The sequence below is a fragment of the Cuculus canorus genome, chromosome 1 (genome assembly GCF_017976375.1).
Source record: "Cuculus canorus isolate bCucCan1 chromosome 1, bCucCan1.pri, whole genome shotgun sequence".
Taxonomy (NCBI): domain Eukaryota; kingdom Metazoa; phylum Chordata; class Aves; order Cuculiformes; family Cuculidae; genus Cuculus; species Cuculus canorus.
In genome coordinates, this window is record NC_071401.1 from 10978363 (window position 1) to 10994657 (window position 16295).

General features: G+C 42.3%; 1 protein-coding gene across 1 annotated transcript in view; it reads left to right on the forward strand.

Moving 5' to 3' along the window:
• The window catches only part of MAML2 (mastermind like transcriptional coactivator 2), a 217787-nt gene that overhangs the window by 137029 nt on the left and 64463 nt on the right, over positions 1-16295 (forward strand). Inside the window, exon 2 of the mRNA XM_054051618.1 lies at positions 12025-13482. Coding sequence (XP_053907593.1) covers positions 12025-13482 — 1458 coding nt within the window. The remainder of the gene's footprint in view (positions 1-12024; positions 13483-16295) is intronic.

Sequence of the window (16295 nt, forward strand, 5' to 3'; positions counted from 1 at the left end):
CATTAACTGCTGCTGTAAAGGTGAAAGGTTTCACATTAGTTTTCAAAATGGAAAATTATTTTTTATCCAGTCTAGTATTTTCTAAAGTATATTGGGATCTATATTTTGGCACCTAAATAGAAGTCTACTGTTCAAGGGCGCTGAATGTGCATCGGTGTCTTTTGGAATTTAGCTGGAAAACAGAGCTCGTTATTAATGTGTTTGACAATGTCTAAATGCATGAAGGGTATTTTTCAGAAGTAAATGTAGAGATAAAGTCCTTGTCATGGAATCTTATAATCAAAGAGTGAGAAAGAAAGTCCAGCAAAGTCCATTTAAAAACTTGGATCTCTCAATGGACTTTAGATTGGGGGTATGGAAAAGCATTATTTAGCAACTCGGATTCATCTGTTGCAGAATCAGTTTCCTGGCCATTTAAAAGCCACTAATCTGATGCTTTCTCTGAAAGACTCTGCATAGAAATGGAATATTTCTCAAGGGCATTGTCATTTATGGCTCTCATCTCCTCTTTCTCCCTCATCATATATATCGTTGACTTGGATACAAGTCAAATTTATACATTTCCTCCATTCACTCTACATTCAAAGTTTTCCAGTTACATACCAGATCTGTCTTAGAAGTGAACAACAAAAGGATGAGAGGCAAGGAACATGTGTTGCTCACCATCCCTGGGGAGAAAAAGGAGAGCTGGAATGGGGCCCAGAGAGATTGTGGAGTCTTCATCCTTGGATGTGTCAGCACTTGCCTGAACAACATCCTGAGCAATCTGATGTAGCTTTGAAGGTAGCTCTGTTTTCAGCAGGGCTTGGACCACATGATGTCCAGGAGTCCTTTCACAGCTACATGAGTTTATGATCCTAAAGGTCTTTTAAAAAAGGAACTTTCCACTAGGGCCCTTGCCACAATACTTTTGTTTTCTTTCTGTGAATAACATGGTAAATTCACATGTATCAAATGAACTCGGTATCTACTGTATTAGTGGTCTGCAGAGATGGAATTTAAGAGACTCGGCTACGGAGCTATACAACTGCAGAGGATTTCGAACTGTATGACTCTTGGTGGGGGCTTTCTCCACGCGTCTAGGCTCCCTGATGGAAGTGAACAGAGCAGCTGAACAGGTCTGCTTCTGGCCACGCCTGGTGCATCACTGAGGCATGGGCTACAAAAGTGATGCAGCACTGATGCATCAAAGCTCCCCTGTAGTTGAGGGATCCTTAGAATCCTTGACTGAGCCATTTTCACTGTGTAGCCAAAGAAATGTTATTTCTAGTGATGGTTGTGGTACCCATGTGCAATCTTACAGGAGTGTGTCCCTATGTCACAGTGCGTTGAGGATGGAGATGCTATTCCACTCAGTCATTGCCAAACAGAGCATTTTTCTTGTTTTGAATTTTCAAAGCCAGGGTTAATGATTGGCTCTAGAATCAGGTCTAAGGCTGCTGTGAAGGAAAAGATGACTTTGAGAATGGCTATTACCTTTGAGAGGCCTAGAACTGGTTATTTTTCTGTGCTGTTTGTATTTGTTTCAATTCACTCAACAAGTGATTGGTGCACGTAGGAAATAAAGCGTATAGGAAGCATCAAGTGTAATGAATCCAATTCTGTCCCATTCATTGAAAAATATTATAGTAGCTGAAAATACCTGGTAGTATTGTGGTGACCCTTCGTGGTTTACCACCACAGGAGATGTAATGCATAGCTGATGGGAACGGGCTCCTGTCCAGAACTACCAGGAGCATCTTTATCAGCTACTTAGCATCCCACTGTGTCTCATGGGACCCAGTGATGAGCCTAGGACCAACAGTCTCCTTGAAGAAAGCTGTAGTTGTGATGATGGCATTCAGTACAAAGGCTCCTAGGAGACTGGATGGCTGCAGAGACATGAACGTCTGCAGCCAGGACTAACACTGACGGTCTTAGTCACTGGCATTGCCATTCCAAGCCGCAAACCACAGTGTGTGCTCAGCAGCAGTGCTTTGCCTCAAAGAGGCAGGACAAAGGAGCTGAAAGGCTGCAGTGTGCAAACTGTGCCACCTCATCATTGGGGAGGTTTGCAAGTCCTGCCTTGGCACTCTCACCGAGTCTCTCTTGAATCCATCTGAGGATTGCTGAGGGCACTGGTGTTGAGTCTGTCTCTTACAGACAGGCCAAGGCATGGCTCTCACATTTTCTTTCCCTTTGTTATCCCTTCCTTGCACCAAATTTGGTCTTCACATACTCTTCCTACCTATTCAGTGACCAGTGTAACGCTGTTCAATGTTCCATTTTAAACCATACAATGATGGCATCTGGTGCAAAATCAACAGCTCTTGAGACAAACGAGCCCTATTGCAATGCCATCCTTTTTCCAAAGCAAATCTTTTTGTAAAAGCCAAGATTTTGCTAGCTGCTCTGTGCTATGAAATATTTTCAGTGTCTGAATGGTTGAGGTGTGTCTTTTTAGCTTGAAGATGCCTTTTTCTTAGCTAGGACTGTTCTTGGTCCCCCTATCCACACCAAGCTTTTGCATCTCCTGGACTATTCCTTCCTGAGTGGGTGGTTGTTTCCAAATGTTTCTATTCAGCCTTTCTAGCTGGTTTTGTAGGTTTGGATTCTTTCAGCCTTCTCATAAAATATCATCAAGATGGTACTAATCATGGAAAATCACCTCACTGGGAACATGCACTAGTCTGAGACAATAAGGCATTCAAAGTTCTAGTAACCTACTAATGATCTTACATTGTCTGAGACCGATTTTTACTATTCATTCTCATTTTGTCATTCTGTCTGTATTTTCAGGGTAAAACTGAAATTCAGGAGTACAATTAGTAGAAAAAGTTTAGGTCAAATTACTCCCATTTTTACAGTTTTCTTCCAGACTTCTGAAGTATTGGAAATACAGGAGTTGTGAAACATGGCCAGATGTGTCCTGTCTAAACCCTTGCAGCATCCTATCAATAGCAATGACAAATATATCAGAGGAAGGTATATGCTGATCTTGATAGCTCTACAAAAGCCACCACTCCTTCCCCTTACCTCTACCTGCCCACTGACAACCGTAGCCCGTCCCCATGAACCACAGACTGGGTTGAACCTTCATGTTTAGTATTTGCATCCCTTTTTAAATATTTTATCATCACTTTTCCTAAGTCAGCATCTTCTCATTTCCAAACAAATGCCAGTCCCTCTTTGGATCTTGCTGAGCTCTGGATCTGTCATATAGTTCAGCAGACTCTATCCACATTGGAAAAAAAATATTGTAATTTCTTTGGGATTGAATTTACTGCTGTTCAAGTTTGCTAAATACCCTTTTGATCTGCATTTAATATAGTCAAGTATTATTATACAAACTTTTGCAATTTTCTTTGTCCCTTCTCTTGTCCATTCTCTTCAAAGCTCTTAAATAATTGTTGTTACTTGTCTCCACAATCCTCTAAATTTTTGTATGTTCTGCTCACATAGGTCAAACTCTTGGTGGGGTGCAGTTGCCTATCCTGACAGTGCATGTTTAAGTTGAAAGTTTTGAAAATGGCTATTAGATACTGTTTTTACTTTATGTCCCTAATGGGGTGAATGTGGCATGATGGAGAGAGGCAAGGAGAAGATGCTGTCAAGCAAGTGCGTGCATGAGCTTTGCTAGAGGGGTTCTTTTACCACAGGTCTGGATTTGGTCGTAAATAACACTTTTCCACTGAAGTTGGTGGCAGAAGCTATGTTGCCAGTTGCTCATTAAGACTCCTAGTTGAAGTACTGATGGAAAGCAATTCAAGCAGGTCCTCCTTGTCCTGACTCGTAGAGTCTGACATTGGAAGCACAACTGAGTAATATGCTGAAGGTATCCTTTTTTTCCAGTCGACAAGTGATGACTCTTATCTCTTGTGAACTGTAACTTACCCAGCAAAAGACTTCAAGGCTGAATAGTCGATGTGAGTGCCCCATGCGACACATTGATATGCACAAAGAGAGAAAAAGTCTAAATATTTCCTTAATTTCCAAGGCTGGATGGATGGTTGCTGTCTTCCTCCATTGATTGCACTTTTGATTGCAGAGGAGATAGGTGCTTAGACAGGTAATAAAAGCCTACGTGTGGGCAAGGATATGTGATCTGTTGGAGATACAAAGCCTTCACATAGCCATTTTGGAAGCAATGATAGGCAGAAACCCAGGACCAGACTGCTCTCAGCAGTCTTTTCTTAGGTGAAATCTGCTATGCTATTGATCTCTAAAAGGCAAATCAAACAACAGCAGACACATTTTTAAGGATTAGGAGCTTTATGTGCTAGACAGTATGTGTTTTTAATACCTTAAGCTGACTTATGGAACTGGTAAACAATGTGGAGGGTGGTGTTGGATGACCTCTTTTACATGCCTGATCATCCTGTCAACATTTATAATGCATTTGATATTTCCTTCTCATCAGGATAGGATCGGTTAAGCAGTCACATTTCCCCAAGCTCAGGTTGCGTTATGCTTTGTTCCATATTTCATGGTAATAAACGTTGACATAAATTTCTGTAGATTTCACATAAAGTGATTGTTAATTTATTCATGGTTGAAAAGGATCTTAAAAAAAAAAAAGTAAAAGAGAATAGAAAAGACTTCTCTAGAAAACAAATACACAGCTTGCAGGATAAGAAATACAGATTTTTCATGCCTATTTGTTTTGCACACAGTGATGAATGCTACATTCTGATTAGCAATCTTGACCTAGTTAAAGTGCTATTGTTTCTCTTTGTTCCTATTCTTCTAAAAGACTGTGGCTAGACATGATATTTTGTAATCCATCAGATGTAAAATCTGCATAAAAAATATAATTATTGTGCTTCAGCAACTTGGCCAAAAGCCCTGACGTTTTATTTCTAGGCAGTACATTGTGAATAATATGGATGCATTTTATATGGTTATTATGTTCAGTTGGCAAGATATGTAATTTTTCCATAAATGAAGGTAAATTGTGGGATTTCTAACATACTGATTACTATTCCAGACTTGTTCCAGCTAATGAAAATTAAGTGGATACTTGTCAGCCAAGAAACACCCTTATTTGTTACTATAAATTCAGTTTTAGTGGCACTTATTACAGTAAACAGGGAGGAAAACTTGTGTTAGCTCTCATTCAGTATTATTATCGACAGTGGTTCTTATGCCCAAGGATCTACCAGAGCTACCAAGGATCTACCAGGGAAGAAGGCCTTGTATAGACACCAGATCTCTTCCCAAAGAGCTTGTTTTGAGAAAGACAGGGGTAGGTGATGGGAAGGTTTGGGATATGTAGTGCAAAAATCTCATGGCAGTAAACATTGTTCCTTGTCATCAGAGCGGTCTCAGAAGGTAATTAGCTAAATGGGAGAGGAGTGAGGCGGCGTAGAGGTGTGCTGGCTTGACCTGCTATGCTCACTGACAGTGTGGACCTGAAGGCACGTGCTCTTCCTCTTTGCTGCTCAGAGAGGACAGTTGGTTCCCTTAGTATGAACACAGAGCAGGTGGCAGGAGGCACCTGGAAATGAATCTGCAAACCAGGCTGGAGGAGGAAATGGCATCTGCTACTCTTACGCAGCTCTTTGCACTGTAGCAGTACTGCCTTGACCCGAGCATGGTGCTTTGCAGTGCTGTGAGGACGCATCAGCTCTCAGTGCAGTTCCCTATCATGCTGGGTGCTCAGAGCCCCACCTCCATCACTCAGTCCTACATGAAAAATTAACGCTGTTTCCCAGATCAACATCATCCAGCAGACTGAACTTTATGAACCTGGAGTTCTAAAATCTCTCTGAAGACAACTGTCATGCTTGCATTATCAGCCACATCAGGTAGAAGTTGCAAATGAAGACAAAATATTAAAAATAAATACCTTCTTGCTGTTCAGAGAAAGCGCAGAGCAGAGGGGCTGGGGACATGTGCTCAGGAGAAGATTTTAGGAAGACATGTCAGAGTGAATCTGCTGCTCTGCATGGGGAGAAGAGTGGGAACAGCCAGAGCTGCCGGATTTAAGGCTATCTGTAGAAAGAGCAGAATCATAGAATAGTTTGGGTTGGAAGGGACCTTAAAGATCATCTAGTTCCAACCCCTCTGCCATGGGCAGGAACACCTCTCACTGGATCAGGCTGCCCAAGGGCCCATCCAACCTGGCCTCAAACACTTCCAGGGATGGGGCATCCACAACTTCCCAGGGAAACCTGTGCCAGTGCCTGGGCACCCTCATAGTGAAGAAATTCTTCCTTATGTCTAGCCTAAATCTGCCCCTCTCCAGTTTACACCCATTGTCCCTTGTCCTGTCACCACAAGCCTTTGTGAACAGTCCCTCTCCAGCTTTCTTGTAGCCCCTCCAGGTACTGGAAGATAGCTATAAGATCTCCTCGGAGCCTCCTCCAGGCTGAACAACCCCAACTCTCTCAGCCTGTCCTCGTATGGAAGGTGCTCCAGCCCTCCGATCATTATGTAGCCCAAGAAGTGGGAATTCTGGGTCTCCCAGAAGTGTGAGACCTCTTGCTTGTTCCTACAAAGAGCATCTGTAGTCCGAAACAGGCTGTGGGAATGAGTGTGTGATCACTGCATTAGGACCTGTGATAGCCTTGGAGGTGGCCGCTTAGGGCAGTGGCCCTGTCTCATCCTTGCACAATCTCTAGAGCACTTCAGCTGCTCTGCAGCTGGCCTCAGTATCCATTACCACAACCAGTGTGTCTGCTCAAAGGTGTAAGAAAACAAGGAAAGGGGTGCTTGGGCCTCCTGTGTGCTGGGAAGATGTCCACAATGGAGAGGCTCTGCACTGGTGAACCCTAAACCCTCCCCAGAGGGATGCTCACGTCACCTCTGGGCAGTGCAGGAGGTGGAAGCAAACACTGCAAACCAATGTTTGAAAAGGTGACCTACTGTTATCTGTTATTCAATTTCAGGCCCTTCATCCTAGGGGTGGCTCACTGGGTCCAGCCTTGGGATGCAAAGGTGCTTTCACAGCATAAATAAGAAGTAGTATTCAGCATATTTTCTTCCTTTGGAATGAATTCCTTTTTTTTTTTTTTTTTTTTTTTTTGCCACTTTCATTGTTTGAATATTTTCTGCATTTTTCATGTAATTCCTTTACCCTTCCCTTCTCCAGATACATGAAGTCTTTTGTTTACAATGCAGCCATAGATACAGTCAGCACATATTGTAAGAATATCTAGGAAGTCCAAAAGGGACCTTTTAAAGTGGATTTCTCTGCTGCTTCTGTATTAAAAACATAAAGTCCAAAGCTGCTCTTTTAACATCAGAAGTACTATTCCACGTGAACCGCTGCTGTGCTTCGTGCTGCACAAAGTGTGGTAATCGTTTGGGGTTTGAGTTAGTAGCACATTATGGTTTTCATCCTTCTTCTTCCACTACACAAGCTAAGAAATCTGCAAACCTTAATAGGAAAATATGAGAGATGGAAAAACAAAGGTGGTAGGAGATCTTTTAGAAATATTCAGCTAATAAAGATTAGTGGAGAATTAAAAATATAACAGTCTTTGTGTTTTTTTCTCTGTAGTTTGCTAGGAGCATTTTGGTGTTTTGGCCCAGTCTTAACAGTCTAGCTTTAAAGATTTTGAGATGACAGTTGGTGTGTTACTAACATCTCTGACAAGGCCAAGGATGGGTTGCATTGGGAAATGGAGAATGGGAATGGAGATACTTGGGTAGATCAGAGGGGCAAGCTGTGCTTTACTTGTCCTGTAAACTATGAAACACAGGGCTGCTAAATGGTTAACCTAGGACTTCTCTCAAGTTCTCTGCTACTACACATTGTTAAATGAAGCGAAAAGCAAATTCTAAAGGAAGTCTAACTGAAGAAGCTGCATGAAGTGTACAAAGAATGAGACTTTTAATGAAAGTGAAAACAGATTGTCCTTATTTCCTACTTCCACAGACAAATTCTTTTCATGGACGTAGTGGATAGTCCCTGTGGAAAGGAATGCAAGGTGCATACACATGAGTAGTGTCAGCGATGGATCAAGGATGTGAAAAAAAGTATTGTTAATTGTGGACATTTGAAGAGAACTGTCTCTAAAATTTCTTATTCACAAATTGTGCTTTTGCACCAAAGTAGTTTTTGTTTTCCAGTTTCTGAAAAAGTTTTCAAGCCAGAAAAAAAAAATCAAAAATCTTCTAGTTCTACATTTACTTAAACATTCTAACCCAAAGAAAGATGAAGCAAAAGCTTATTTTTCCTTTTGCCATAAGAGAAGTTATTTGATAGCAGATTTTGATAAGCCTTAATTATTAACTCAGTGGAACTCTTGCTGATTTGGCCTGGTGTCTGGGAGCATTAGAAAAGAAACTACCTCTCTTAAAAACCTTTTCAGACTCAGTATAAGATTTAAATAGAATTTAATTGTCCCTTTGCACAGGACATGGTGTCACATTGGGTTGTCTAAAGTTTTGCCCTCTACTATTAACGTCCTTGAGCAGTTTGGCCAGTCACAGCACTGTGCTGCCTTGCAAACATGATCTCCAGAGGCTTAGCCCGTGCTCTTTTAACTTCATAAAATCAATGCATCCAGCACTCCCTCACTGTAAGTGCGTGAACACATGCTGACTCACTAGAGCCAGCTCAGTGAAAGGTCTTACAATAACAGAGGCTGCCAGGAAACGCGTGTACTCTTTGATGGTTCACACAGTGCTGCCCACCTACCTGTGGGCTGGAGCTGTGCATGGAGGACTTCCTCCTCTCCCACTTACTGTCATATCACTTATTTCCCATCACAGAGCCTTTCAATATTACATGGTTCAAGCGGTTTGAGATGTGTAATTGCAAGCCTGTTTGATCTGAAGAACGTGCCGGTGTGTTATAGGAACTTTCGCTTTACGTTTACTGACCCAAATCAATCCTGGCTTGCAAACTGGAAGAGATGCAGCTTGATAATCCAGCAAGCTCTTTTTTTACCCTCTGAAGAGTTTGTGCTTTGCTTGGGGAAAAAGGGCTTGAGTCCTGACTTTCGATCAGTAGTTGAAAAGTATGATTGCTAGAAAACTGCAAAGATTTGGGTGATGGAACCCTGGCCCTTTCCCCTCAGAAAAAGAACAGGCATAATGCTCAGGCAGCGATGTCCCATAAAAGATAGAGTTTGTATGAAATAGCAAGACAGAGAGGCTTTGGTGGACGCTGCTTGTCTCACTGGACAAGCAGAGACTGGACCCTCATGAACCATTCTGATACGTAATTGGTAACAGCTTGGTGCAAGGAGGGAGAGGAGATTTCATCCCTGTGAGCTGCCACATCCTTCCCATGCCCTCACCCTCTACATCTCTAACTCATGGGGGATGTGAAGCAGGATCTTTTCAGCAGGCTCTGTGAAGTCCCCCAAGAATCTCCTGCAACTTTGCAGCCTTGCTTGCTCTTATTGTTGCTTTAAAGTGGGGACATCTATTGACCAAGAAGTTGTCAGCATTTGGAGGGTAACATTTGCAAGATCTGTGGGAGATGCAATAAGCCAGCACTTGTTACTTCTTCTTTCAAAATGCATAGTGCCTTTTTTGGTGGGCATTTTAGCAGAGCAGATGTCATGAAACCTGGAGTCCTCCAGCCTATGTCGAGGGTTGGAGTGTTTGGTTAAGGTAAGGGATGTGTCTGGAGATAGTGGTGCTCTCTCTGACTCTGCTGCTTACTTGTATGTGTCACTAGGCAAACCAGTTCACAGCTCCCCCTTATCTGCTAGCAGCTTGTTCAGATGAAGAAGAAGAAAAGCAGCTACTACCCACAGCACAGTGCAACACCTGAGTTTTGATTGTATCAGAAGGCCTAGTGCAGGTGCTCTGAAAACATGCAGATATTTTTTAACAGCTCCCTCTGATTGAAAATGTCAAGCAAAGCAAAATTAAATCAGAAAGGCGTATTAACCACACAAAGCATACATACACATATATATATATGTGCAGAGGATATATTATACATTATCTGTTCCGCTTTTCTGTCAGCAACACGTTTGAAATCAAAACGTGCTGCCAACTCATGTATTCTGATGACCTAGGGACTTCCCATTTCCCAGGAAGATGAATTTGGAGGCATGAGAATGATTTCTAATAAACATACTGACAGCAAAGATGATGGTAGAAGGAAGTGCAACTTACCGGGATTTTTTTTTCTAAAGGAAAGTACAGTGACTCATGTGTCAGAAGGAACATGCTAACCAAAGGCCGTCCGAGCTCTTTGCAAGTGACCACCCAAAACTTCCTCCCTGGGGATATCTAACGACAATTAGTCACTCCTGAAGGCACAAGGTCTGCGGACTTGTACAAATAGGCACCCACATGTCTGTCCTTATGAAATGAAAATATGAATCTGTCATTTAAAAACTGTGCTGGAAACTTAACTTGAGACATGAGATGGGATTATTCACTGTCAGAGAGAGAAATTATAAGCTTTGCTTTTAAGGGGTAAACTCAGTGACCTGTTGATGCAATGGAAGGGTAGGTGGGTATGGAGCAAACATGTATTTGTCAGTTGAGCTTTTCCCAAGCTACTGACTAGTATTCACTCTAGAATAAAAATGTTCATACCTGGTGTTATCTGGGAAGAGCTCTTACCTATAGATAAGTTGAGGGGAGCAGGGGCCATAAGAGAGTATTAAGTGTCCATGGAATTCTATACATAGGATGGCGTGATACAAATAATGTGGTTTGAAGATCTCATAAATCATCCCTCCTCACTTAATGGGAAAATTAGAGTTCTCAGTGTTCCTTCTGCCTGTCACAGGCTCCCAAGGTGTCGCAGTTTGTACAAGGGCCATTTTTCACTGGTAAACACTGGTGTTTGTCAGATGACATTTGTCTGTTACCTCTTAGGTTGCACTTTTGCCCAGGTGCAGAAAGGCAGAAGATGAGCAGCGTTTCCCTGTGTAGTTTGCTGATATTGTTCACAGCTGAAACAGTGACTGCGTGTGTGCAGCTTGCACGAGGGCTGCCTGCTTGTTGGTTTACTGTGACTAGTCGGTGTTTAACACATCTTTAACATATAGAGATAAGGATATGATAGGTGTACTTGCTTGAAAGTGATCTATTCTTTTATGAACTATGTGTTTGAAATTCAAAACAACAGTGTGTCTGCACCAAGTCCAAACTCTTCAGTTCATGACACTACACTTTTGTTTTGTGTCCACGGGATAGGAATTTGTGTGTACAGACATGGCAGACGAGCGTAAATCAGGTGGACCAAACTTCTTTTCCTTCAGTTGGCCCACATGGCTTGTGGATATGAAAGTGTAGCCGTAAATATTCAAGGAAAGAAAAGAGCGTTACAGTTCTCAGAGCAGTATTGCATAGACTGTGTGTTTCATAGCAGATGTTTCGGGACATAAACAATTAAGGCCTAATGTATTAATATACATCTCTGGAAAATAATCCAGCAATACATCATTGGTCCGACCCTTGGCTGACATAACCTGATGTCGTTCCAGTCACTTAATTTTCAGTTTTGAACAAGTTAACATCTAAAATCTTCAATTATATGCATCCCTGGCCAGTATAAGCCTATGTGAGATCGGGATGCCTGGAGCTCATGTGTGCCATCAAAATGTCTTCTAGGACTTTTGGACTGTACAGCAGTCAAAAATGTTTCTTTGGATCATATAGCAAAACCATAAGAGTGAAATCTTGCAGGACTGGATAGACAAAAGGGCAGATTTCATGACTATGTTAGTCTCTGGGGTCTGAAACTACTTTAGGTCTGTCTGGCACAGTTAAACAAGAGCGAATATGGGGCAGATATGCCCTGGGCTTTGCCAGCTACAGCTTTGGCCACCTCCCTCTACTCACATCCATGAGGGAAAGGGGATCTGTGATCAACAGGAGGCAGCAGTGCTAGAAAAATGTTTGTGGCTACAAGGACAGAGGTGGTGGTGGCAGGGAGACGTCTCACAACATATTTTCCTGCAGTTCTGCGTAGTTTCATTGACTGAGAAAGCTCAGAGTAGATTTCTCTACTAAGTAATGCTTACTTGCCTATTGACTTACAAGATCCTTCTATGAAAGAGACAACAGATTTTTCCTTCAATGTCATCTAATGATATCTTTTTTTTTCTCCGCTTCTTTCAGCTCCAAGGCTCCTTGAAGAGAAAGTTGGTGGTGAATCTGTCACCTGTCAACAACAAGAGGCCCAATGGTGTTTCAGAGAGCTCTTTCCTTGACATTAAGAGGGTAAGAGTGGGCGATAATATCTCAGTGGGACAAGGTGGACAACATGTTAACAATTGCCAAAGCCAGTCAATGTCAGGAACTATGTCTGTGGGGCAAGGATCACAAAGAAAGGCTAGCAGCCTAGCAAACAATACGCATGCTAGCGGGAATGGCATGTTTAATATGACTTTGAAAGAGGTAAAGAAAGAACCAGGAGAAACGATGTCCTGCAGCAAACACTTAGATGGCCAGACATCCCATGAGAACGTGTTCCCTAACAGATATGGGGAAGATTCGTGGGAACAAATGATGGATCTGGAACTTCAGGAACTATTTAATGAACTGAACAACATATCAGTGCCACCAATGAGTGATCTCGAGCTAGAGAATATGATAAATGCCACGATAAAACAAGATGAGCCATTCAACATTGACCTTGGGCAGCAGAGCCAGAGGGGCCCCACGAGATCTCTGCAGATGGATAAGATGGTGATAAAGAGTGAATATGCACCAGGCATGAATCAGGCTCCTGTGGGCTCTCCACAGATGAGGCCTTCTTCTACAGGTCCAGCCTTCACTATGGCCCCTGCTGCCATGTCCACCTCTTCACCCATCCCTTCGGTGCCTCAGAATCAAACACAGGTATCGCAGGTTTCTTCTGCATCCAGTCGACCATTGCCTAACTGGCAGGAGGTGTCTCATGCACAGCAACTCAAACAGATCGCAGCCAACCGGCAGCAACATGCCTTGATCCAGCAGCAACAGCAGCAGCAGAACCAGACGACCAATTGGTCCACCTTGTCTCCATCAGGACCTTCCCCTGGACCCTTCGTGCAAGAGAAAATCCCCAGTCCTTCTTTTCGCCAGCAACAGTTCAGCCCACAAAGCTCAGCAATGCTTGGGGTACCAGTGAATGGAAATCAGTCAAAAGGGATGAACAACTATGTTTATAAACCAACCACTCCCCAGAGCAATCCCATGGACATAATCATGCAACAGAAGCCTCAGGACCTCAACAGAAACTTTATCAACAGCGCTCAGCCACCACTAGAGCAGCATCATGGCAACACAAAGCCTTTGTTTCACTTTAACTCAGAGCAAACAAACCAGCAGATGCCTTCAGTTTTGGGTTCCCAAAACAAGCCTGCTCTTCTGCACTACACACAGCAGGCACAGGGTTCAGCCCCTGTGCAACAGCCACAGCAACAGCAGCAACAACAGCCACAGCCGCCGCCTGCTCAGCCTCTCCCAAGCCAGTCTCTTCAAAGGCCACCTAATGTACCCCTAGCAATGCAGCAGAAAATGATGCTTCAGAAAATGCAGCAAAGTCAACAAATCTCAGGTTTGCAGTATCCAGTCTCTCAGCAGCATAGACAGGTAAGGCAAATTCCTCCTTATTTTTTACAGAATCGTTCTGGTCTCAATAGTAAAAAGACATTTCCAACCTGGCCTCATTCCTCCAGGAAATGTGTACTGGTGGCAGACGACCATCTCAACACATACTTCAGCAGAGCTAGTGATGGCGTATTTAACACCTATTCGGGTATATCGTGGATACACGCTTATAAGGATTTCAAGAAAGACAACTCTGTTTTCTTAACGCAATGGAGTGAATATGTCACTGATCTATACTATGTCAGAATCATATTTACTTGTCATGAAGATGAGATAGTAGGGCAGATGTAAGCTTATTTTGGACCCCTATCCATGTTTTCTAGCTTACGAAAATTTAAGCTCCTTTGAATGGCAAAATTTTAATGAATTCCTATGTTATCTTAGATAATATATTTTACAACATTAATTTTTACGCTATCATTTTCTTCAGGGAGGGTTAGGAAATTCTGGTTTTTTGATGTCTTTTGACTGACATGACAAAAATACTGTTTGCACATTTGTTATCTCTTTGGCAAAGGAAAACTAAGACTTATCTGTGAGCTTTATAAACTTCCATCACACTTCTGGGAATATTCTCTGGATAGAATACTTGCTTAGATATGAAGGTGAAGGTTGGCAGAGATACCTCTACAATTATATACCACATGGCCAGCTCCCACAGTGTTATCATGAGACAGTGCTCTGACACGATTGATTACTATAGCTCAGCAATGTTCTGTCAAGTCTCTGTGCACCAGGATCCCAACTTTCATACCTGGCAACTGAGGTTTGAATATGTAACCTCACTATAACCCAGAAACTGGAAATCAGGTACAAAACAAGTAAAAACGTGTTTGAACTTAGTACATTTAAGCCACTATGGTGAGTTTTGGTGGAACTTAGGCTGAACAGATTTGAAAGTATGGAATGGAAATATAGGTGTCGAGATAATTTGTGGATGTGAAAAACAGCTATAAGAAACTATTGAAAAATGAAGGCCGAAGTCTTTCCCAGGGCAGCAACGCTGTGAATAAATCATTCAGAACTAGAGTTTCTTCGCCAAGCTGTTTGCGTGAACAGTTTGAGGTTCTAGAAAAAACATGTGAAGTAAATATAGCTGTATGCATGGACACCTTTCTACTTTTAACTCTTTCACTTTCTCTGACCAACTAACTGTGACTTTATCCAGCAGACATTCCCTTAGTAACAGGTACCAGGTGAAACATTTAGGCAGCTTTGTAAGGGTAGACGTTGCATTGTGGGGAGATGCTGGAGAACAAGCATTGGCAAGAAGCAAGCACAGTTTTGCCGCTTTGTGGGAGGTCTCTGCTGGCCGTTCCTCTCCTACTTGAGCCACTGTGTATTCTATTCTTATGCACATTTCCCCATTCTCTTAATAGACTGGCAGGGAGATGAATTTTAGCAGTTCCTTCGTTCAGCCATGGTGAAGCTTCCAGCAGCCTGTCAGCACAGGGGAGACAGGCAGGACTCCTGCAAACACTACTATTTTGCTGAAAAAAAGTGTGCAAGGTCACCTTCTGGAAAGGAATAAAACCACTGAGAGCAACTCTGCTTAAGGCAATGTTAGCTACTTTCTTTGTCCTCTTAGGCTGCTGCTCAGGGAGACAAACCAACAGGATGGTACTTGGCAACATGGCTATAGTAGTATAAGCAAGGTTTAACATAAGTGTAGCAGGATCTTTCACCTATGCAGCTACAAGATCTTTTGATATAGGAAACTATTCCCTAAATGAACTTTACTGAGTGCCAAACTTTAGATATTACAGCAAGGAAGGAGTTTTGCCTGTCATCACAGACTTGTACAAGTAGCTTTCCAAAGCCTCTTGTCATCTGAACCACTTTCCTACAGTTTTGTATGCAGGATGTAGCTACCTGACTCACAGCACAACTGAGAAGCTTAGAAACTTTGTAGGCACAGACTATGGGGCTTTTGCAGCAACAGTGCTGTTGTGTGAATGTTCTAGAAAGGCAACTGGATTTTTATAAAGATCCTTGGCCATTATTTGAAAGCTCTGCTGAAGTTCAGAATATCGGGTAGGTGTCTCTCAGTAGAGTATTCCGTAGCTACTGAAATGATACCTAGGAATACAATTGGTGCATAAATTGCAGAGTTTTGGAAAGATTTGAACATAACAGGCAGTATTTATGACTTCTGTGGACTCCTTTAGTACCTACCTGCATGGCTGCAAAAGCCCACCAACTCCTTGGTCAAGACCTGCTTGACCCATAGGTTGAGTTTGAATATTAAATCAGAGAAGACATCACTAGTGTTATCTTACAATAAAGAAAACAAACGTCAAAGCAACACCATGGGTGAACGCCCACTGGCTTTACTACTAAGGTGACTAAATTAGTCTTCTTTCCTGAAGGATCATCTCCCACCTCTGAGGATTCCTACACATCATTAACAGTAATACATGATTAATTACCAGCATTTACTAGCTAATTTCATGAGTAATATTTATTTTACTCATGCCCTATTCCTTTATGAGGAAGCAAGTTTTGATTTTGCTTTGTATTATTCAACTCTCCCTCAGATCATTATGATTGTGCATTAAAAAGGACCATCTCAGTACTGGCTGGAACACTTTGTATCTGAAAATGTGAGTGCATATTCACAAAGGACTGCTGTGACATTGCCATCAGATAACACGGACTGGAACACTATAAATTCACATTTTTGGCTTAACCAGCTCACCCTCTGGATTTTTATTCCTCAAGCTTAAGATCCCAAAAAAGCATTTGAACTTGACTTTATCAGCCCAAGCTTGCTAACTAGGAATGTAAGGCTTATA